At 43.6% G+C, this 23,637-nt stretch overlaps 1 protein-coding gene across 2 annotated transcripts in view; it reads left to right on the top strand.

The window, feature by feature from the left end:
- Window positions 1-5,846: 5,846 nt before the first annotated feature.
- PRKCA (protein kinase C alpha) overlaps window positions 5,847-23,637 on the top strand; it is a 147,122-nt gene continuing 129,331 nt past the window's right edge. For both annotated transcript variants that reach the window (XM_041409515.1, XM_041409513.1), the window contains exons 1-2: window positions 5,847-6,158; window positions 9,362-9,393. In XM_041409515.1, the coding sequence (XP_041265449.1) occupies window positions 5,986-6,158; window positions 9,362-9,393 (205 nt within the window). In that variant the 5' untranslated portion in view covers window positions 5,847-5,985. The remainder of the gene's footprint in view (window positions 6,159-9,361; window positions 9,394-23,637) is intronic.

Below are 23,637 nucleotides of genomic sequence, written 5' to 3'. Positions count from 1 at the left end.
CACCCCATGATGTAACTACAGAGGGCACTGACCTGCAAACTTAAACCCTCCAGGTACAGCTTACACTCTAATGCAAAAACTGGCAGGAAAAATAGCTTTTTGAGGGAAGTTTTTGTCAGCTGGCAGTGATAGAGTAATTTTATTTTAATTAAAGAAAAAAAAAGAAGGCCCTAGAGATGATGATGGGGATGGTGGCTCAGGCAGGGCCCAGCAGTGCTTTGTCTCTGCCCGGTGCTTACCTGAGGACAAGTGAGAAAAGCTCGATCCTTCCTCCAGAGAATCTCTCACTTTCTGAGCATTTGCCCTTCAGAGAACTTCCTGAGCCAGCCATGGGCTGTGTTTGTCCTGTGACATCCAATTTCTGTCTGTCCCAGGCCACCCCACTGCTCACAGCCTGCACCAGCGCTGGTCCCTGGGTCTGGTTCTTCTGGGCAAGGAATTCCAGGGCTCAGCTGGCCCTGGCCAAACCCACCCACTCTGCTCCTCACAGACCTGTGTCCCATGTTTCTCTGAATCCATCACAGAGGCTCCCTTGTTTAGCTGGTACAAGAGCAGTTTGTTTTTTCCACATGGTTTGAGCGCTTTGTTTGTATTCCAAAGTCTCAGTCTTTCTGCCTTTTTTTGTGTGTACAGTTGAGGACTGAAAGTTTGCCTACATCAGAGAATTGTTCTGATGCACTCAAAAGGGTGTGAATTCCTTTTTGGAAGAGAAATTTTTCCAGAGTGACTGCCGGTGGGAAGGACTAAATCAGCAAAACAACAAAGACAGCAAATACTCCAGCTGAGGCAGAAATTTTTGTTTGTACAATCTGAAAAGCAGCAAAATCCAGGAAACATCCCAAAGGACCCCCATCACTCTTCAGTGTGTAACAGCATCAAGCTCTATAACCAGGAGATATTTTACCATGCTCCTCATACTCCTGAGACATGAGAAAAGAAAGCAATGGGTTGTCACTCAGTATTCTGATAAGTCTGATATAAAAAAGCTATTTTACACTCAATGTTCTGTATATGATCAGCTATTTATTTCCAATTCTATGGAGAGCTGCTATGAGGATAATGCATAAGCTATTTGCATGAGGAATGGGTTTTGCAAGGCTTTCAAGGAAACTCAAGTTGAAATAATGGCATCATTTATCTGTCACAGTGGGAAGGAGGATTTTCCTGATTAGGACATATCGATGGACTGCAGTTTCATCCCTGGGAAATTATTAATTATTATAAGATACCATTTTTCTTTTCCCCAGAATTTTTTCAGAAATACTCTTTCTGTGACATTTCAGCTCTCAGAGGACTTTTTTCCCTCAGTACTTAGTGTTCTTTTTGACTGTGTTTTAATGCAGTACCGGCCTGTGTAAACAGGCTGTCTGTCACATGGAATAATTTAATAATAAAACCTGCCTCATGACCCAGGGCTTCCCAACCTGCACTCTGAGGAACTTTGAGGGGAAAGGGGCAGAGAGGAGGACCCGTGTAACTGCAGAGACAGGGGTAAAGTTGTGGGGATTCTAAACACAGATGCTAAAAGACAAAGAAAGATGCAGAAGCACATGCTGAGAGAAAATTGTTTCCATCTCATCCCCACTGGGATAAAAGACAGACAGTTTCTTACAGAAATGTAGCTGTTTATGTTACCACAGCCTACCTTTTTCTATTTTTTGGAAACATTTTAGGTATATTGTTGCCAAAGCAGGGGTAAGAACAATAAACAGGCAGGTTTTTTTTCTTGTTTTTTTTTTTTGGTTGTTTTTTTGTTTTGTTTTGTTTTGTTTTGTTTTTTGGTTTTGTTTGTTTGGTTGGTTGGTTGGTTTTTTTGTTTGGGTTTGGGGTTTTTTTTTTTTGTTTTGTTTTTGGTTTTTTGGGTTTTTTGGGTTTTTTTGTGAATGAATTTGTAGTAGGCTCTAGAAAACCAGGACTGGTCAAAACATGACAAACTTAAGAATGGGAGCTTCAACATTAAACTTGATGGGTCATTTTAGACAAAGAGAGAAACAAAGTTTATGTTGCATGGAAAAAATAAATTAGGAAAACCTGGTTCCTTAGTTCATAGCATGAAGTCTGTGAATTAATGGAAACTGGTAACTGGTTTTGACCTAATTATGGCAAGTAATTATCCCACAACAGTTGCTGGTGGAGATGTCTCATGAGCTGGCCCTGTGGAAATTCCTGTGGAAGATGAGATTGGGTGAAGCAAATAATTTGTAGGCAGCAGTGTTGCAAAGTTCAGACCATCCTTCCTAAAAGGGCTTTGGAGAATAGACACTTGTCCCCCTGACTCTCTAGAGAGGGAAGCAGTTGTGATTCGCTTTGAAATGTGAGGAGGAATTGGCTTTTGAACTTCCTTATAGGCCCCCAGCAGGAAGTGATTCCTGTTGGCTATTTCTCAGAAGCAGGAAATAATAAAACAGTGACAGTTGCCAAAACAGTTGATGGAGGTGTTCTCCTTGGCTCCCTTTGAATGGGTCTGAGGCAGAGCAGAGCCTGATACATGTTTCCTTTTTTATTGCTTTTTGATTAAAAAGAGATGCAGACGGTGGATTGCTGTTCCAGCAGATGAGTGAAAGCAAAGACATTTCAGGAGAAACCTCTTTCAAAATGAACCCAGATGCACTTACAGACCTAGGGTGGTATTGATGGAAATATAGAAAGAACTTCAGAAGTTGTGCTTGTTACAGCAATAATCAAATTTTTTAGAGACAAAAAACCTCATAAATCATCCAGTGGAAACTTCTATCAGGGACAGTCTCTAGGATATTATCCAAATAGCCATACAGGAGTAAATTTGCTATTAGGAGACCCCATAAATGGCACTTTGGAGTCAGGAGTTCTGAAGGTGCTGGCCAGGAGGTTGGAGAAGCTGGTGCTCTGATTAAATGGCCATGTATATGCCTGAACACAAACAGTGAAAATGCTGACTCCTCGTCCAGATGGCCTGAACCAGAAGCAAATTGCAAACACTCCCCTGGGCAGAAGAGCAAGCCATGAGCTGCTGGGGGAATGTGCTCACTCAGGAAGAGGTGGCAGACATCTTTCCTCCAGTTATTTACAAAGGAGGGATGAGTTCCTGTGTCACCCACAGGACCTGAGACCAGAGCAGGAAAAACGAGTGTCCAGGCAATGAAAAACCTCCCAGCAAGAGGAGCTGGTGTCACCACAGCACGTCCCAAAGGTGTCTGGGAGTGGAACACACCATGCCCTATGGCATCACTGCAAGAGTGGCCTGGCCATGGTGCCAGAGCCTGATATTGAAGGTGGATATAATAAAAGCACTGGGTAAGTGCTGTGTGTCCAAACTGCAGCAGTAAAAGGAGTTGTGTGTTAAATACAGTAGGGCAAGGATGTATTTGAAGGGATTACCCGGTTATCTGGGCACACATGATGGAGCTTTTCTTTGCCTAGTGTGTCTAGTCACGATGTACAAACAATTGCTAGGTTTGAGGTGAAATAGGTGCTTTACAGAGAGGCAGGAGAGCAATCCTGCTGTGATCCTGTAGCGCTGTGACTGGTGCCATTTGGCTCTTCCCTGGCTGACACGAGCCTGGCACACTCGCCAATGTTTCAGTGAATTAATCTGGTCCAGAGTCAGTGGCAGGAAAGAAACTGGGATCCAAAATGATTCAGCAGGTCTGTGAGATTTTAAGGAACAACAAAATACGCAGATTGCCTCAAACCCAATGTAATCCAAGTTGTGTCCCTTTCAGGTCCCCCAATTTTGGTGGCTGTGTTTGTGATACAGCACAAAAGGAATGGAAATAAACATGTTTCATGCTTCTTGATAGAACCCTTAACAAGAGTACAAAATGTTTCTTGGTGCTCCTCATGCTTTGGCATAAATTGATTAAGGCAAGAAAAATCTATTCCCTCTGAAGAGGAAGAAGAGATTTGCAACATGTGCAGAATAGGTGGAGACCAAATTAAAAATCTTTATATTTCATTGGATTTAAGATCAAATTTGGAAGTAGTTGCTCACAAAATAAAATCCATGAAGCAAGGGCATATGGCAACAGTTTCTAGGGCATCTGGTGTGATTCTCTAAGTTTAGAGAAAAGCAGGGCCATCCCTGTCATTGGTTATTTGGTGAAATGCCATGGACATTCCAGTTCTGCCAAGATGCACCCAGAAACTGAGGCTTTTAATTTAAGATAGTATGCAGCAAGTTATTTCTGTTCTGTGCAGAGTGTCCATGCACACTTTTCCCATCAGCGCTTAATTTGAGTTAATTAGCTGGCTTTCATTCTTGTGAAATAAAATATCTTACACATGTTTACACAGACAGATGAGTGTGTAGATGTACTGGGGTAGAACTTTTCACATGCATTTATTTCCCATATGTGTAAACTTGTAACCATGGGTATAACATTTATTAAAAACAACATGATTAATGGTTTCTTTACTTTTTGTATATATTGTGGTTTTACGTTAGCATAGTCATGATTTTTCTGAGTGTATTAATGTGAGAGGATGCCATGGGCAGATGTTTCTGTATCCAGGGAGTTGGGATTGTTTTGTGTGTAATGTGAGTAAGCAAAGACAGACAGGTCTATTATTTCATGGAATACCTGATGACATAAAACCAAGGTAAAATCTGTTGTGTGTCTGCTGAATGCCCTAATGAGAGAAAGAGACTCGGCGAATGTTTCCTACACTTTTTGTTGAGGATTTTGTGCTGAAGTAAGAAATACTGCGGGATATTTACACTGATGCATAAAGATCCATGGCATGGCAGGACATCCTGTGGTGCTGTGAGATCGGAGGTTCAGCGCTCGCACTGTGGCTGCGTCTGAGAGCGGCAGGAAGGGGAAAGGTGTGTGGGGCAGAGCACAGGGCTGCACTTTGTTTGTTGTGGGGCAGGAATAACGCTTCTCGGGGAGTGCAGGAAGCCCGCGTGGCGAAGGCGGCCGGGAGCAGCGCGGGGCAGGCTCCCCGCGCTTTGTGACACGCTGGTGGCCGTGCCTGCTGCCGGCTGTGCCGGGCCGGGCGAAGGGAGGCGGCGGTGGAAGCAGGGATGGAGCTCACGGTCCTGCTGCTGCCTGCAGGGAGGGCAGGTGTGGGTTTCCATGGCTGACACCGGGCGAACTGTGTGTGTGTGACCTGCCTGGGGCTGTGTGAGGGCGTGAGGGGGAGAGAGAACGGGCTGCTGTGTCTGTGTGGGCATGGAGGGAGCTGGGCGTGAGAGGAGCCGGTCTGTGAACCTCTGTATGTGTGAGAGAGTGAGAGGGGACCTCCTTGTGAGAGAGAGAGAGAGTGAGAGGGGACCTTCTGTGTGAGAGAGAGTGAGAGGAGACCTCCTGTGTGTGTGCGAGGGGATCTTCTGTCTGTGCGTGACACGGGAGCGAATCTCTGTGTGTGAGTGAATCTCTGTGTGGGGGAGAGAGGGAAAGTGAGAGGGGAGATTCTGCGTGCGTGTTTGAAGGGAACCTCTGAGCGTGCGCGTGTGAGTTAGTGGAGCTTTGTGTGTGCCTGTGTGTGAGGGAAGCCTGTGTAGGTGAATGTGAGAGAGAGAGAGAGAAAGAGAGGGGAGAAACCGGTGTGTGTCTGTGGAACCGGTGCGTTTTGGGGGCAGCTGGTGCGCGGGGAGAACCGGTGTGTGAGAGAGAGCCCCGGTGTGTGTGAGAGCACCCCGGGTGTGTGAGTGTAAGAGAGAGCCCCCGGGGTGTGCGTGAGAGCCCCGGTGTGCGTGAGAGAGCCCCGGGGCGCGCTGCGGGAGCTGACGAGGGCCAGCAGGTGCGGCCGCCCCCCCGTTCTCCCCCGGCGCTCCCCGGCGGGGGCGGCCCCGCGCCCGCCCCGCCCCGGCCGGGGGCTCGCTCGCTCAGCCGCGGGCGGAGCAGCCGGCGAGAGGGCTCGGGATCCTCCTCCGCTCCGACGTCAGGCTGGGAGCGGGAGGCAGCGCCCAGCGCCGCCGTTGCCAGAGGCTCGGCGGCCGCCGGACGGGGCGGACGTCGGGGCGGCGACTCCCGGAGCGGCGGGGGGTGGGGAGGAGGCGCTATGGCCGACGTGTTCCCGGGCTCCGAGCCCGGCGCCGACCCGGAGGCGGCGCGGCGCTTCGCTCGCAAGGGCGCCCTGAGGCAGAAGAACGTGCACGAGGTGAAGGAGCACAAATTCATCGCGCGCTTCTTCAAGCAGCCCACCTTCTGCAGCCACTGCACCGACTTCATCTGGTGAGAGCCCGGGGCGCGCGTCCCCCCCGCGCCCGCCGCCGCCCGGGCCCGCTCCGCCGCGGGGGATTCCCCGCCTCGGGCAGCCCCGGCTCCGGTGAGCCGCCCTCCCTGCCCTGCCTTCCCTTCCCCGCCCTCCCGCCGCGTCCTCGGGCAGCCGGGTCGCGGTGCCGCCGCTCTCGCCGGGGCCGGGCAGGTGACCCCGCTGGGGGTGACCCCCCGTGTCACCTCGCTGCCCCGGCGCTGTCGCATCCCCCTCCCGGCGGGCTGTGTGCGGCTGCCGCTGCTCGGGGGCCCCGGGGCTGGGCGCATCCCGCTCTCGGGGCGGGGGGAGCCCCCAAACTTGCCGGCGCTCGGGGGGTCGCAGAGACCCGCAGGGTTTGCAGCCCCGCGCCGGGACCATCGCTCCCCACATGGTCCAGAGCTGTGTTTCTCACCCCTTGTCGCCGGGGTCTGGGGGGCTCAGCCGGGCACAGCCGCGCTGGGACGGAGGGTGCCCGTGTCAGACCGGGGCGTTGCTGGGCGGCAGAACTCGGGTCCCCCAGCCATAACTCCTGGTCGGTGCCTGCCCTGCTCCCTCCTGCTGCCCAGGGCGGGCAGCGAGGCCGGGCAGGCACCGTGACACCGCTGCTCCGCTCCACGCCGAGGAAAGGGAGGGGTGGTTTCTGTGGGAGAAGGGTTCCTGCGCGAGAGGGCAGGAAAACTCCCTACCAACACCCTCATTACTAAACTGGTAGGGAAAAGTACACCGTGGGTTCGTGCCGTGCCCGGGCAGGGCGGCAGCTCCGCGCAGGCCGGGCCGGGGCCCGGGCTCGGAGCGGCGGCCCGGGCTCGGCGGGAGCTGCGGGAGCCTCGGCGCTCCCGGACCTGCGGGGACCGGGCGGCACCGACAGCTCGGGATTCCCCTCCTTCGCCCCGCTCCAGCCCTGCTCCGCTGCTCAAGTTTGCACTGCGGCTCTGGGTGCCCAAAAGGAGAGCTGTGATTTGTTTTGGCCGAAGTTGTGAAAGGGTCTGCACGCGGCTGGCTCTGTGTCCGTGGCACGCTTCTTGTTCTTTTTATGTGTGTTTATGTGTCTGGACACGGACCTTTTCCTTCCTCTGTCAGTTTTCCTCTGCTTGCATGCTGAAGCAAAGCCTGTGCTTGTGCCAGAAATGATTGAAATATATTCACAGGGTAAGGAAGGAAAGCTGACATGGTAGACTGCACAAGAAACAAGTCAAATTTCTGAGTTTTTCTTTCGTTTAAATTTTTTTTTGGGGAAAAAAAAAATTAGAAAGTGAAGTTGGGTGTGGTAAAAGTGAGAGACCTTCAGAAACTGCTTCAAAGTTAATGTAAACCAGAATGAGTTGGGAGGTGTGAAAAACCGCTGCAGGGTTATTGCGAGCGGTGTTCGCGCACAGCAGCAGCACAATTACAAAACAAAGCAGAGCTCTGTCACGGCTGACAGTGGGTTTGGAGCCGAAAGGGTATCCTGTGGCTGACAGGTGGCAAGAGCGACTGTGCTCTTGTCTTGTCGTGCTTGCTGAGCCCGGGGAAGCTCTTCACATTCCTTGGAAGAGCATCTGACACCTCCAAAACGTGTTTGGTGTTCTGGTTTGGAGATGGGCCGCTCTCCATCGCGCACCATTGAGTGTTTCCAAAATGACTTGTGTCAATTAACAGTGTTTGAGGGTATAGAGAACAGTAAACACAACCTTTCAATGAAGTATACAAATAGATTATTTTCCTTAGATTATGTTTCATCAGGTAATATTTACCAAAATATTTTAGTGCCTCCTTTTTCTCTTCAGCAACTTTCACCTCTCCGCTTTGGTTCTGGAGTGTTGATATTTTTTTAAAAGACTTTTTACTTAAAAATTACATTGTAACTGCTCTAGGAGTGGAATAGGCTGCAGCTCTGCAGGGATTCTGCTCAGGCACTGAGCAACAGCCGTGCTTCTGGAACAGATAAAGCAGGAATATTTGCAAATAAGTCTATTTCAAAGGATTAAAAATTATCTCAAGTCTGTTTCACGTTCTTAGTCCCGCCACCGGCTTTCTTGTGATTGCATTTCCATGCTTCCAGCTTTTGAGTTTTATGAAGATGAGTGGTAAAAGCATCAGAATGACAATATAGGCACGTGTGCTGCCAAGTAAACAAATAATTTGATTTTTCTCCTGGTTTTCCTAGTTCAGGTTTGCTTGTAATAACAAGAAGTAGCAACTTGTGCAGAGAAATGCTCTAAGCTGTGTCATTTCAGCTTCATCCTGAAGGAACAGTGCACTGAAGGATTTTTCTCTTCCATAAATAAATAAATAAAAAGTGGAGAAATTGTTGATACATTTTTTTAAGAAACCATTTCCATAAAGTTGATAATTAAGCAGCGTGTTGTTAATTGCACACAGCTTCTCCAGCTCATGGCTTTTGTCTGTTTGTGTGAGCAGCTCCAGCACTCCAGATGAAAAACAGGCTTCAAAGAAAAAGGCAGAGAAATGTTTAGAGGCAGGAGACTCAAACCAGTTATTTTTGTGGGAAGAGAATGTTAGCTGCTTAAAGATAAACAAATAAATCCGCAGCAGTGGAGTTTGCCAGAGGTACAAAGTGTGTTGGAACTCTGGGTACCACTGTCATTGTATTCATTGCAGGAGTGCTGCACACACGTTTGGATTTCGTTATGGAAATGGAGCAAGGAAGCTGGAGAATAATCACTATGAAAACCAGGGGCCTGTCTTCTCATTTATGTCAAAACAAGTAAAACTTTTCACCTGCTTGCTTTCCATACAGCAAACAGCTGGACTCTAGCTGAGCCTCACAACAGCAGCTTGTAATCCCAAAATCTGCATGAAACCCCAAGTCTGGTTTGTTTTACGTGCCTTTGCTGGAACTTGGAATATTTTACGTGGCTGTTAAATATACATGTGGCATTAAACGAGTTGAAATATTATGCAGCAATCACAGATGATGATAATTGTAGATCCAAAATAGCTTGTAAAATAATAATAATAAAAAAATTGTTGCCAGAAGCTGAAATTACATAGCTGGTGACAGCTATTGTTCTCTGCTTTGAAATGGGTGGGCTGGTCTGTGTTGTGTATTTCAGAATCTGTTGCTGTCGTAGCAAAACCTGAAGTAATTTAATATGAAGCTATTTTTATGTTTTTAGAGATCATTGAGTAGAAATTAAAACCAAACATACTAAGGCAGTTTTTTTCCTTCTTTATGCAGGGGATTTGGGAAGCAAGGATTCCAGTGCCAAGGTAAGCCACAGCTGCTTTGCTGGCACACACAGGTGGTGGCACCTCATTTTAAAGGGACCCAAGACTTGCCAGCAGCAAGAGAGAAACAATCCTGGAAAAACTAAGCAAACATCATGGCCTATGTGAATTCTAAAAGAAGGCAATTATTCAATTAAGTAATTACTGATTTTTATATAATTTACATTGAACAATCAAGTAATTATTCATACTGTAATAATATAAAATGTTGGTGGTTTTTTTTTAATGCTAGCACAGTAAATATCGTGTAATCTGCAAGAGTCTAACTTTTCATGGAAATAATCTGTGCAATTTAGCTTTGCAGAGATCATTTTTCTCATCAGAAGCTCTTGTCTGTGTGGGCGTTTTGGAAAATGGATTCACTTTTTAGTCATATGGCTTCTTTTCATAACCCAAAGTCCCTGGTTTTCATTTTCATACAATGCATGTTCAGGAGGACCTTTGGCTTTATCTCTGTATTAGGACAAGACAATTCTGTCTTATGTAATATTGAATTACAAAAAAGAAAAATCCACCTGTATAAAATCACTGACTTAATAAACCTGCTAACCTTGAGAAACTGAAAGCTGCTGTAGTATAACTGTAAATGCTGTATTCTCACACAGCCTGTATTTCTGCCAAATACTTATCATTATTTAGCATTTAATCATGAAATAACCACACCCAGCTAGTGCAGGTTTTTTCCTTTGTCATATGTTTGCTTAATTAGGATGAGCCTTTTTGTTGTCCTTCTCACTTCCCCACCTTCTCCCTGTCACTTCTGCTGCAGCTGCATGTTGTGTACTCATTAGCTGGCCTTTTGCTTCTTTCTTTCATGGCATTTCTGATGGGTATTTGCTCTTGCCTTAGAGCACATTTGACTCTCCCGAACATTGCTTTTACATAGCAGTTAGGGAAATTATGGATTCTGTGGTATTTTTGTGAAAGTTGATGTGAGCTGATGCTTTTTGAAATTAAACCTCTGAGAAAGTGGATGTCAAAGACTGATGCCTTTTAAAGATTAGCAATAAATAAGTTTTCTTTCTGCAAGTTGAGCCTTGCAGACACACACAGCGTTTCCTGATGGGGGTAAGCAGACATCCATTATTTTTCCTCTGTGCCCCAAAACACTAACATTAAATTTTGTAGGTATCCTCCAGGGTTTTGCCACCCGTCACATCCAAAGCAGTGCTCTAGAGGAGTGTGCAGTGCTTAGGTAGTAAGGGAATGGCATTTCCCCAGTCTCATTCAGGACAGCTCAGTGGTTCCTAGTTCAGGAATTATTTAGAGGTTCATTACAGATTTCTGTTGGTGTACAGAAAATAATTGGGGCTGCATTTAGATGGAGCAGTTATCCAGCTTTTGCAGCTTGCACAGTGCTCACTTTCTGCTGTGTCCCAGCTGGGGGCTCAGGCTGGGCAGGATGCCCTGCCCCAGCACAGATCCACCCCGGCCTGGCAGCTCATCTCCAGGGGTTTGGATTTCTTTTCCTCTTCATTTTCCTTTCCTCTGCCTGGAATTCCTCCTGCCATCGTAATTCTGCTGAGCCAGGAGCAGCTCTGCTGCTGAGGACTGATGTGTACAGAGCCAGCTGAAGTTCTGATTCAGTCTTGTTTCCCCTGCAGATAACATTCATGCACACAACCAAGACTAAAAGCACTAGAGCAGCTCTGTTTGTTTTTAAATGCCTTAGAAGTGACACTTTTTAGGAATCCAAATATGTTCAAACTTGATTTTTGTCTGTATCAGAGCAAGAACCTACACTTTCTCTTTGGAGACTGCTGTATCCAGTGGTTTTGTCTGTGTTCTTGGGCAAAATCTCTGAGAAATACTCTGATTTTACATGGTTTGTAGCAAGCTGTTGTTTGTGCACTAATAAGTGTAAGTAATGGGGTTTTTTAACCATCATTCATTACACTTGTGTTCAAAATCAAGGAGCTCATACTCTTGGGATAATAATCTTGAAAAATAAAACTTCCATGATAAAGTTAAACCACTGAATCAGTGTTTTTTCTGTTCAGCTTTCTGAAGCTTCTGTCTAAAATGTCACCAGCTAAAGCTGGAAAGCCAAATTAGTGATCAAATTACTGAGAACATGAGGAATTAAAACCAAAAGTCTGAAACTAAAAGGTAGGCTGCAGAAGAAAACCCTAATCTCTGTAATGAAGTGACTGTCTTTACAGAGAAGAATGACAAATGGAGAATAAAGTGGAATTTTCAGTACGACATGAAAGAACACTGCAGTGACAGCTCTTAGCTTGACTGGAGTTCTTGGTCCTTCAGTGTTTCCATTATAAAAAGCCTCTTCTACTCTGTTTTCAACATTGTTGTAAAATCTCCCACTAGACACAAACTTGATCTCAGACAGAATTCGGAGCTGGGGTTTTGTTGTTTCCAAAGTTGTTTGAAATTCTTCTTGCCTTTGATCCCAAGGGGAAGAGGAAGGCCCACAACAGTCACACACCACACTCAAATGATGTTTCTACTATGAAAAAATGCAATTCTATCAATATTTTCATTAGAGTTCTTTAATTAAGCAAAAGATCTTAATTGTTATGTAGTTTTAAGAATTGCAGCAAATATAGTATGTTTTTTATATATTTTTAAAACTTCCATTGAAAGAGTGTCACAGAAAATACAGTTCTAGTTTTAGTTTTGAGATGCCCTCAAACAAAATATTTTAATTTAATATTTTAATATATATTTTACTGGAATTTAAACTGCTATAGTGAAATGATCTGATTTTGAACCACTAATACCTTTTTTCATTGGACTTGCTTAGATGCCTGTTTCTGCTGTAGTGTTCAGCTTCTGCATTACATAAAGACATTTAAATGAGCTCTTTAGAATTGAAGAGAATGATTTCAATTTATTTTCCTAAAACATTTTGCAAGATAATTTTTTTTCCACCTCATTATTTATGGGATTCTGATGAATTTGCAAAAGACAGCAAATTAAATTTTGGTGTGGTTTTAATGCCTTGAATGTGGCAGAGGGTCAGGTGCAATTGCATTATTGCCACACAAATGCTCAGCAAGGGACAGTCCACATGCTAAGTAGTTTGTTTTTCTTAATGGGTGCATTTTAATGTGGCTGCTGAATATTCCAGCAAACAGAAGCTCAGGAAGACTGCTGAGGTTTGCAGCCAGCCATGTGTTAGTTCATGGAGAGGAGGCAGAATTCTGCTGCATGATTGGAAAGAAGTTTTTTAGAGAAGGGGGTTGGGGATCGTGAAGTAGCAGTGGAAAATGTCTGTCTTTTTGGCCATGTGTGGCTTTGAAAATGAAAGACTTCAGCTGGATTAATGTTCTCCTAGGGATAGGATTCACAGGAAGGGTGGCCAGGCATTGGGAGGGGCTGCCCAGGGAGATGTGGAGTCTCCATCCCTGGAGGTGTCCAAGGAATAACTGGGTGTGGACTCAGTTTTCTGGGCTGGTGACAAGGTGGGGATTGGTCACAGGTTGGACTCGATGGTCTGGGAGGTCTTTGCCAGCCTCAGATTCTGGGATTCTCTGCAATTCCTGTTATTAGAAAGCATTTTGCCGTTTGATATTTGTGGTTTGTTGTTGATTTATAGAAGCATGAAGTATTTTAAATATTGTGCTTGTGAAGCAGGAGTTCTCATTCTGCTGTTTTGCTTTTGCTGTTTGCTGTTGATCGAGTCTGTGGCAGTGCAAACACGATGGGAGGATCATTCCAGGAAGTTTTGGCTTTGTTTTGTTTCCTTACGTTGTCAAGCAGGCCAGCAAGCTGTCTGTAGCACTGAAAGCTTTCCTCTGATGTGCACCTGGAAATACTGCAAGAGCAATGTGAGAAACAGAATAATTTAAACCTTTTTCAATCTGCCACAGCATGAAAGTTCCTCTTTTGAGACAGCCAGCTTTAAATTAAGCAAGCAATTAAGTTAAATTTTGGCTTCATCATTCTTTTGATAGACTGATCCACTCTGAGTGTAACCTATACTTGTTTCTTTCTGTTGGATTTGGAAGAAGCATTTTTCTGCTGAACAGACATCAACAAATAGGAGCTCACTAAGATGTGAAGAACAAACATTGTAGAACATGTATTTATGTAGGTTTAGAGGTTGTTTTAAGTTCATCACTGAAGGCTCAGCACATTTCCTCAGGGCAGAAATATTTTTAGTTACAGTAATATAAATGTGATCAGCTCATGTTCCTGATCAAGGCTCTGTTGTTCCTTCTCTCCTAAATGGTCAAAATTTGTAGTTATTAACAGCAAGTTTTCCCTCTTTTACATGGTTGCTGCAGGCTTTACTGAAGTGCAATATTCTGCTGTAGTTCAGCTGTGAAATACATTTGGCTTTAGGATAGTAACGAGCTAAGGAAGAGTTTCACATTTGTTTCCTAATTTACATAAATAAAAATTAGAGAAATCAATTAAAACAGTTCATTATGCTTCCCCTATCTTGGCAACTATTGCTCTTTCCACTGTTTTTTTCCTGTCTTCCCTCTATTTTCAGATCAGTTTTCTCTGAATGTTGAATTTTACCTTCCATTGTTGTCCTAAGCTGCTTGGAACAGCTGGTGCCATGCTGGGTCTGGGCTAGGCAGACATCTACAGCAAGTCCTTCACTGAAAAGGAAAATGGGGACATTTTATCAGTTTTTAATACTCAAATATTATAACACTGGCACATCAAACCAGCACTTCATTTCCTCTGCATTGTTTCTCTTTTATCTGATGATTCTTGACCTCTTTTCTACAACAAAAAGACCAAAGAACCTCTTGGTGCCACCTCATTTTTAAATCACATATTTTCATTTAAAATGTTGTGTTAAAGGTCTGTGTAGTGATTTGGTTGAGAAACTAATTTTTACTGCTCTATGATCTGAAGATTTGAACCAGTGAAAACTCTGGTCACTTCCACCTGGCTGACACCCCCAGTTTTCATCAATCCTCAGTGCTGATATATTTGTAGTAGGAGCAGCACCATTTATTCTTTTCTGTGTATGCATCAAGGCTTAATTCTTGGTTTTCCATCCTGATGGCTGTGTCTCCCCTACAGTTTCTTCTTCCTTTTACAATCTTCATTTTCCTTTGTAACCTAAGAAAGAGAAATCTATTGCATTGTGGCGTTGTTGCTCATAAAAATAATTTGTCTTCCTTACTTGGAAATGTTTTTGCCAAAGGGTGGACAAGACACAAAGCAAGTTCCCCTTTCTATGCCAGAACTGCTGCTCTTGTGTCATTATCATTTTTGTGGTGAGATGGGGTATTACAGACCAGGGCTTGAACAATGTGGGTGTTTTCCTTTGTGCTCTTTATATTATTTATTAGTCATGTGCTACAGTTTACATTTACTAATGTTGCTGTAAGCCTGAGTTTGAGAAATTAATTCCATGGAAGGCTGTGACTGTGGAGCTTGAAAGTCAGCATGAAATCCACTGAAATGGGAACTCAGTAAAAATACACTTCCAGCAGCTGCCTCGTTAATATATTTTCATAGGCATAACTTGGAGGTATCTGTTCAAAAATGGAACCCCCCAGAGCAAAACCAAACAGTTACACATACTCCCCAAAAAATCACAACCCACACAAAATAATAAACAGCACCTGGGAGCAAGAATTGTATCTGCACACAGTTTCCATGATTCCTCTCTCTTCTTTGTCCTTTCCTTTGGCCTTTTGCTCTCAGCCTGGTCTGTGGACTGTGTATTTCTGGATCCCTTCTCAAAAGGCAGTAATTTTACTGATCTGCAGATAATTTGACATATACAAACACACAGATAAGATGCTTGTTGTGCATTTGTCTTGTCAGCTCCTATTTATTGTTCCTCCCCTCCTTTGGCTGTCCTTACTTCTGCAACATCTGACCCATTTTATGAGGAAATATGGTGCCATTAATTGCTGATGCCTGTGAAAGTTGAGATTCTGTTCCTATTTCTGCAGGTGAACTCTGAGAGGTTTTTGAAAAATTGCCTATGTTCTGAGTTCTTCCTGAGAGCAGCAGTGATGGGTGAAACTCCTGAGTCTTAATGAGTGCAGACCCATCAGTGCTGGCTCAGAGCAGGAGAGCCCTTGGGAAATGTGCATCCCAGACATCCCAGCTCTGTCTGTGTTGCTGGGTGGTCCTGGAGCATAGAGCTTGCTTTTCCTTTGGGTGCTGCAGGGCAGGTGCTGGATGGTTTTGCTTCCTGGATCCCACTGTAGCTCCTCAGACAAAAAAGCCCTGAAATTGAGAGCTTTGTTCAGAGCATTTTCCTCCACAGGTGTTTTCCTATTGGAGCATTACCTGGCCATGCAGATGTGCAGGTTCTGCTTTCAGCCATTGCCTTCTGTGCTGGGAAGGGGATTTGCTGTCCCTGAGCTGGGTAGAAGGGGCAGCAGGACATCTGTGTCAGGACAGGGAAGGTGCCTCTGTGTTGGTGAGGATTCTTTGTTACTACAATCACATGCTTTCACAAAAGTTCAATATATCAGGTAGATCAGGATGAGTCACCATTGCTGGAGGCATTTAAAGATGTGGATGTGACACTTGGGGACATGCTTTAGTCGTGGCAGTGGCAGTGTTGGACTTGATCACCAGGTGTGCAGGGATAGGACTGAAGGGGGGCAGGTTTAGATTAGAAATTGGGAAGAAATTCTTTCCTAAAAGGGTGGGCAGGCCCTGGCACAGGCTGCCCCTGGATCCCTGGCAGTGCCCAAGGCCAGGCTGGACAGGGCTGGGAGCAGCCTGGGACAGTGGAAGGTGTCCCTGCCATGGCAGGGGTGGCACTGGATGGGCTTTGAGGTCCCCTCCAACCCAAACCATTCCAGGATGGTTTGCAGGTCTTCTCCAGCCTAAATGATTCTGTGATTCTCAATGCTCAGTATACAGTTAACTGTGTAATTCACTCAACACTGAACATGGCAGTAAATAAATAAATATGGCATCGTGCTCCTGTTTTTCTTGAAAATTTCCTTGGTGATACCGTGCTCATCAAGCCTCAAACATAATTAAACCTTATCTTGCAGCAAACATTTTTTTCTTATATTCCATTTCAAAAGCAAAATCATCTTCTCCCTTCCCACATTCTACCCTGTGAAGTTGTTTACTGGCATTGGTCAGATATCCCAGCAGTGTGTTCCAGTTAGGAGACTGACTGTTCCAGTGCCCTGGATGTAATTCCATGAAGCTCTTCAGCCTCTAATTGAACATGTGGGAGTGATAGCTCATCCCCAGTTGACAGATAAACCAGTCTGAGGCCTGGGCAAGATAAAGTTTGTCACATTCTTAATTTTCCCCTCTCCCTTGGTTATCCTGCGCATCAGCTGCTGTTACACAGCCACATATGGTGTTCATTTTATAAAAGATTTTTGCGGATGCCATGAGCAGAATTTAATGAAACGTTGGAAAGAAAGTTGCAAGAAGATGAAGAAAACAGATTTCCCTCTTGGGATGCATTGATAATTATTTCTTTTATGTTTGCTTTTGTGGGTTGTTTCTCTTTAGGGTGAGAGGTAAAAATAATAAGTTATTTAATAAATACTTTAGTCTCAGTTCCTCAGCTTTTCCATCTGCAGTAGAAAGCATGAAAATCTAAGAGAGAAGTACTCTCTTGTGTGTAATTAATAACAGGAACTACCCTTTAAGTGTTTTTAAATTCCCGTGGATGCTGAACATTTTAATTCTGTTTCCAGCAGTGCCTGTTGAAGGCTTGCAGAGGCTGGGAGTGCTTGGAGCTGGTTATCAACTGTTAATTTTTCAATTGCAGCTATTTCTGAATAATGTCTTCCATAAATGTGATTCATAACTGTTACCTTCTAAGTCAGGCAGCCAAACATGTGCATATGTAACTTTCTGTGCATTTCAGTGTCATTTACTTTGGTTTCTTAATTAGAATGTGATCTACATTAAGTTTTTTTGTTCCTTTTTGCAATTACATAATATAGACGCTAAGGTACTGCAGGTATGTAGGTCTTTTTTTCAGTTTATATTCTACTTGCCTTAATTTAGATTTTGAAATCACATTATTGTATTAATTAGAATCTTTTCATCAAGTGAGCTTTGTTAGAAGTCTGAAATATGTTCTTATAAATGTAGAAGTCTACTGGAATTTTTATTTTTGTCTGTCCTGTCTAGTTTACAAAATGTCCTCTTTTATTTATCATTTGGAGAGATACAGAAACATACTTCTTGAACTGAAAGTGCAAATTCATCCAGAAACATCAAAAATATAGCCATTATTGCTCTTATTTGCTACTTCTTAGTTTTTAAAATGAAGCTGCAAAAGTCTAATTAATGCTTGTCTTTGTACTATGGCCTGTCATGATTTAGATTTGCTCATAATTTACAAATAGGGGCTTTGCCACTGTCAGAAGTGTCAGTGGATGGACAGTGATCAACACAAATTGCATATTCAAGGCTTTATTTGCCTTGTGTAGCAATTGTCAAGTTGTCTTCCTTTTGCTAAGAAAATAGCTCATATTTTTAAAAAGTGATTTTTAACTGGAGTTGCAGCTATTGCTCCTTGTTTGTCTTTAACTTCAGTTAAAAAGGGTTATATACAGCTCTCAGTATTGCATACACTGCAAGCATTTCCATATAGTTAAATGAAGCTTGTAATTTATTCTGAAGCAGAGTTTTATGAAGATTGTGCTGCTTAGAACTCAACATTTTTATCCCTCTAAATGATCCTTACACTGATGGCACAATTGAATATTGGTGGCAATGTATTTTGCCATTTTCGAACACGAAATCTGCAAGGATCAGATGTTTAGAAGTTAGGCTCTGTGTGCCTGGATGTGCATGACAGTGTCTACTTAGAATATGTTAAAAAAGGATTAGTGACTCAAAAGTGGTTTAAATACTGATTTTCCTTATTTTACTGCTGAATGAACGACCAGTACATATGCAAGGCATGGACTGTAGATAGAAATTCTCATTTTGTTGAAAGTTGTTCCCAATGTAACTCTCTTCCCAAAGCACACTTTCTTTTCCTTTGCAATTATCAGCATTTCTAACTCCCCTGGAATGTGTGCTGAATGTGGTATTTCAGCTCCTTAGTAAACAAGCCATTATTCATGTACAAGAAGGAGTTGGAATAATGCTTTATCTTCTTTCAGCTTCTAGTCTGTGTGGGTTTATTATTTTGGTTTTTACTCAGCAAGATTAGCCAGAATCCACCTCAAAGTAATCTTGTTCTCAAGAAATTGGCCTTTAATAGTAAAAAGAAAAAAAGAGGAAGAAAAGTGAGTATGTTCTGAGAGTGCAGAAATAATCCTTATTTTATGCAAAGTGGTTGTGTACATCAGCGTTTTATTGGGTTGATTTTCAGTTTCTTTGTTTTTTAAGGCATTGCTGTTGGGAAAAATCCCCCTCATAGTTATTTTTGCTCCTCTGTCACCCTATGTGCATTTCCATGGCATCTCCTGATTCCCTGGGAGAGGTGTTACCTCTCCTGTTCCCTAGAGCCTCTTACCTGAAATACTTTTCCACTTCTTGCATCCAGGCTTTGATCCTGAGAGGATTTTTGTGTGTCTGAAGGTGACACCCTGCAAGGTGCTGACAGGTTCTGGGCAGCTCCATTTTTCTCCTGTTCCAGAATTGCATAAAATAGATTTCAGGCTAACAATTCCCTGAACTTGTTCCCATTAAAAATATTACAAAATAATGATAAACATAGAAACAGACTGAACAGCAGAGTTTATTTTAAAGGGTATATATAGTTATTTTTGTGTTCTTCCATTGGGACAGGCTAGCTGATTGAGTTTGTGATGTGCTGTAAAATTAGATTTTGGACTGTTCCTACCTTGTTTGCAAACTTTAAATTAATTAATTCTGAGCTTATTCCAAGTGTGTCAGTTTTATATCTTCCTTTTTTTTTGTCATCAGCTTTTGCAAATTACAAATGTTGGATGTAATTTTATAGAGTGAAACTTCTCTGTTGAAACAAGTGATGTGGATGCAGCAGAAAGCAATAAGTAGATTCCTCTGGGTAGGTGTTTTTCAGCTCTGCTCTGTGTATGTGCCATTGAGACAAATACTGCAACATTACAGAAAGAAAGGAGAAAAAATTGATTTCATTTATGGTCTGTTTCAAATAGTTTGATGCCTAGATATTGCTCAGAATTCCTTTAGATCTTATTGAGAGATCCTAAGTTGTGAACCTTTAAAACACAGCAAAGGTTCAATAAATCTTGTTGTGCAGCTTAGTTAAACTGTATTTTATGGTGCTTTTAATGCAGTGTATGGCCAGGACAAACACACAACTGTGGCAATTTTTTGTGTTTTGCTAGGTATGAAAGCTTCCTGAAGTATCATTCTTAGCCTGGTATATCAGTGAGAAAAAGTGGAATTTTTTAAACGGTCGTTTATTTCTTTGTGTTCACAGAATCACAGGACAGTTTTGGCTGGAAGGGACCTTGAAGCCCATCCAGTGCCACCCCTGCCATGGTAGGGACACCTTCCACTGTCCCAGGCTGCTCCCAGCCCTGTCCAGCCTGGCCTTGGGCACTGCCAGGGATCCAGGGGGGGCACAACTGCTCTGGGCACCCTGTGCCAGGGCCTGCCCGCCCTCACAAGGAGGAATTTCTTCCCAGTATCCCACCCAAACCTACTCTCTGTCAGTTTGAAGCCATTCCCTGTGTCCTGTCCCTCCATCCCTTGTAAAGAGCCTCTCTCCATCTGTGGCTCCTTCAGGCACTAAAGGCCACAGTGAGGTCACCCCAAAGCTTCTCCTCTCCAGGCTGATCAATCCCACTTCTCCCAGCCTTTCCTTCCAGCAGCGCTGCTCCTTCCCTCTGCTCATCCCGGTGCCTCCTCTGGGCTCTCTCCAGCAGCTCCAGCTCCTCCTGTGCTGGGGCCTCCAGCTCTTTGCTTTTCTGACCCGTGTGTTGGTGCCACCAGCACGGATCCCGCCGTGTCTGTAGCTGCTGCCCCTGTGCAGCAGCATCCCTGATTTGCCTCTGAAAAGGAGCACTAAAAAGCTGTGTAGTGGCTGAAGAGGGTTTTGAAGTGCAAGTGGTGGAGATGTTTTATACATTTTCCTGGGAAGCTGTATTGTTTCCTAATGGATCTGCAGTCGTTATGCCAACTGCACAGCAGGCTTTTGCATTAGAGGGTTTTATGTTCTGGTGCTCCCTGTGTGCTCTTGCCAGTTGTTGTTTTACTGAGCAGTTCGTTTAAGTGTTTTGTTCTGCCTCAGGTACCCAGGTGTGCCTGATGGAGCTGTAAACTGATGCCTGCCCTTGTTTTCCTAAAAGGCAGCAAAGCTCATCTCTAAGATTTCTGCAAAACCCAAGTCTTGTCAGCATCTCTTGATGCTGTGTAATGAGGAACAGCTTAGTTGTCAAGTTTATATAAAGTGCTGATGATCTAATTGAGCTTGAGCTTCTTTGAACCCTTTGCAAAAACAGAATTTTCTTGTATATTATTAAACCTGGTACAAGGCCAGGCGTCACTTTCATTTCAGAATATAAATGCATGATGTTACAAACATTTAAGGCTCCTGTTTTATTCAGTGCTGCACCGTCGTTTTGTGGCAGCAGAGGTTCTGCATGGTTTCTGTGGGTTTGCACACTTGACAACCAATGTGCTGAAGGCAAGGTCTGTCAGTGTCAGGGGTTCTCCTGAAAGTCCAGCAAGCAGCAAATCCCTGGAGGCCTGGGACTGCTCGAGTACCTTGGACAGACATAATGAGCACAAATGTCCCACCCTGACATCTTGCTCAATATGCCTTGTCCAGGCTTCTTTTTTCATAAATGGACTAGAAAAAGTCCTAAACCACTGTAAAATATTTGCTAAGAGAGCGATTTCTATTTTGGGAAGAGGGAGGACAAACGTTTGTCACTGCTGCATCCCCCCCCTGCTTTCTGCAGAGGGTCTTCGACCTCAGATTCCTTTGTTTCCAGCCTGCACCCTGAGCTTCCCTGGCTCTGTGCTGGTGCTGTGCATATTTATAGTCACAGACTGCAACTGCAGCTCCTGTTTTTAAACAACCCAGGCACCATAATGGACATATAAAGTCTCAAGGGTTTTTATTGCTCCTGTCATCTCAAGTGCTTTTGAATCCTGATTACAGAGCAATAAAATGTGGTTGGTTGGGTTAATGTGACTGACAGGGACGGGGACTCTGTGTGAGAGGGTATTGAGTGAACAGATTCATTGATGCAAGGCCGTGAATTTATGGACATTCCTTAACTTTGGAGTATTGATTATATAAGTAAATGTGTAGCCTAAGATTGATGGAAGGAATAAAAGACCTCATATATCATTAATGCGCTTGGGAGGTCTAATTGGGGTTGTGCAGGTTTTTTTAATGAGCTTTCTGAAAGAAGCATTGATAAATAAGTTCAGTAATTTTTAATGAAGTCCTCAGCACTATCTATGAAGCTTATTTTGTAATTTAAATCAATACCTTAGAGTGATAATTGTAGAACTTACTGTTGAATTAAATTTTTAATAATTCTTGCTTTCTTGGCTTTTATTGCACTTATGCAAATATTGACCTTTGAATTCTTACTGTTTCCTGTGTTTCACTGAGCCTCACTTTGAAGGGATGAGGGGATGTGTGTGTGTCATCTTTAAGCTTTGGTTGTAATAATTAAAAGGGCAGTGTCAGACATTGGATCATTTGACATTTAACATGGCCAAATGAAAAGGAAATCAGTGATAAAAATCAGTGGGGTTAATCTTAGAACTGTCAGATCTGCACAGCAGAGAATGTGAACTGGGCTGGCCAGCAGGTGTGTGAGTGATGCCTTTCCAGAACTTCCAAAACACAGTTTGTCCCAGTTCTGCACTCTTTGTGGGTGTGAAGGATTGCATTCATGCTGAGCTAATAAATGTTCTTAAAAATTTTAAAGCCTGGATCTTGCAATCTGCTTTGTAGAAGGGATCAGTATCATGGCCAGTGGATGTTTATCTATTACATTCTTCTATATGGAACAACTGTTGGGATCTGACCTTAATCTGGAGTTAATAGTGTAGGCTTTAATGCTTATTTTTATTTGCAGTTCAGAGATCTTCTGAATAACTGAAGCCTCATGTTATGCAGAGTTCTGCATTAATATTTAGTAAAGCAAGCTGCCCTTGATACAGGAGGTTTAGTAACCTAGAGAGACACAAGATGTGCTGATACGTGCACATATTATCCTCTCACTTTCCAGATGTACTTTTTGAAGTGGAAATTATTTGCTGGAGCTCAGTATTGAAATTTCAATTTGATAGCACGATAAGGTCTCCTGAAGTTTTACACAAAAATATTCTGTCACATAAATAGTTGATATAATTTAAATTATGCTTGTTATGGCTGCGTGTAAGGACAGAGCTATGAACACCACCTGAAGCATCCACTGGATACTTGGCTCATGCAAAAAGAATTTCTCATTGCAGATATCTCTTGTAATTAAGAGGCACAAGTGAGAAGATGCAATCCTTGGTTCCTAGGAAGCTCAGAGAATGGCTTCATGCCCTGTGCTTGTGTCAAACATAAATACACCCTGTGAAATAATTTGTGTATTTTACCGTGGCACACATTGCTGACCCTGTAAGGAAAAGCCCACAGCACCACTCCTCAGCAAACAGAGTTATGCCAGGCTTTTAATGATAAGGAGATGATTTATCTTCATCCCCTCCCCTCTTGTTTTAGGATATAGTTATCAATGGAGCAGAAAATTATATCCTTAAAACTTATTCTCCTCAGGTACGCCCTTCTCACTTGGTGTGGGACTGTTCCTGCTGTGCTGTCATGGGCACAGAAAGCTCAGGTGATGGCTCTGCTCTCAGGTGTGTGGTGGTAGGAGACATTCACTCCTTGAGCAAAGTTCTGTCTGTAGCTCCCAGTGAGTTTTAGGGTGAATTTATCCTTCCATGGAGGTTGTTTTGTTGAATACAGTTAATTGAATTAAGAGGGTCTCAGAAATCAAAGGGCTGATGGGAACAAGGATGGTCTTGCTTGAGAAAATCAAGAGGTATTTTCTGTTGTGTTAGCTGTAAAATTGGTAAGAAAATGTTTAAGTTGCTTTTCAGGTTGCTGTTTTCTTTTTTTTCCCCCCTTCCCTTATTAGGTCATATTTTGAACAAATAGAAGCCTTAATTCAAGCTCTTGTTTCATGGGCAAATTATTTATCCCCAGACTGAGGCTTAAAACTAGAGTAATTTCCTTTTCTGTGGTGTCTCTTTGTGCAGTTAGGCATTCATCCTGCCCTGATGGCGAGATGCAGGGTAACAGATGCAATCTTTGGAGCAACCAGCCCCAGCTTTTGTGTTAGCCAGCCCTCAGGAAATATCACTGAATTACCGGAG

The sequence above is a fragment of the Onychostruthus taczanowskii genome, unplaced genomic scaffold (genome assembly GCF_017590055.1).
Source record: "Onychostruthus taczanowskii isolate IOZ18803 unplaced genomic scaffold, ASM1759005v1 scaffold30, whole genome shotgun sequence".
Lineage (NCBI taxonomy): Eukaryota > Metazoa > Chordata > Aves > Passeriformes > Passeridae > Onychostruthus > Onychostruthus taczanowskii.
The sequence above is the reverse complement of the archived record's forward strand: the minus strand, read 5'-3'. Positions and strand labels throughout refer to the sequence as shown.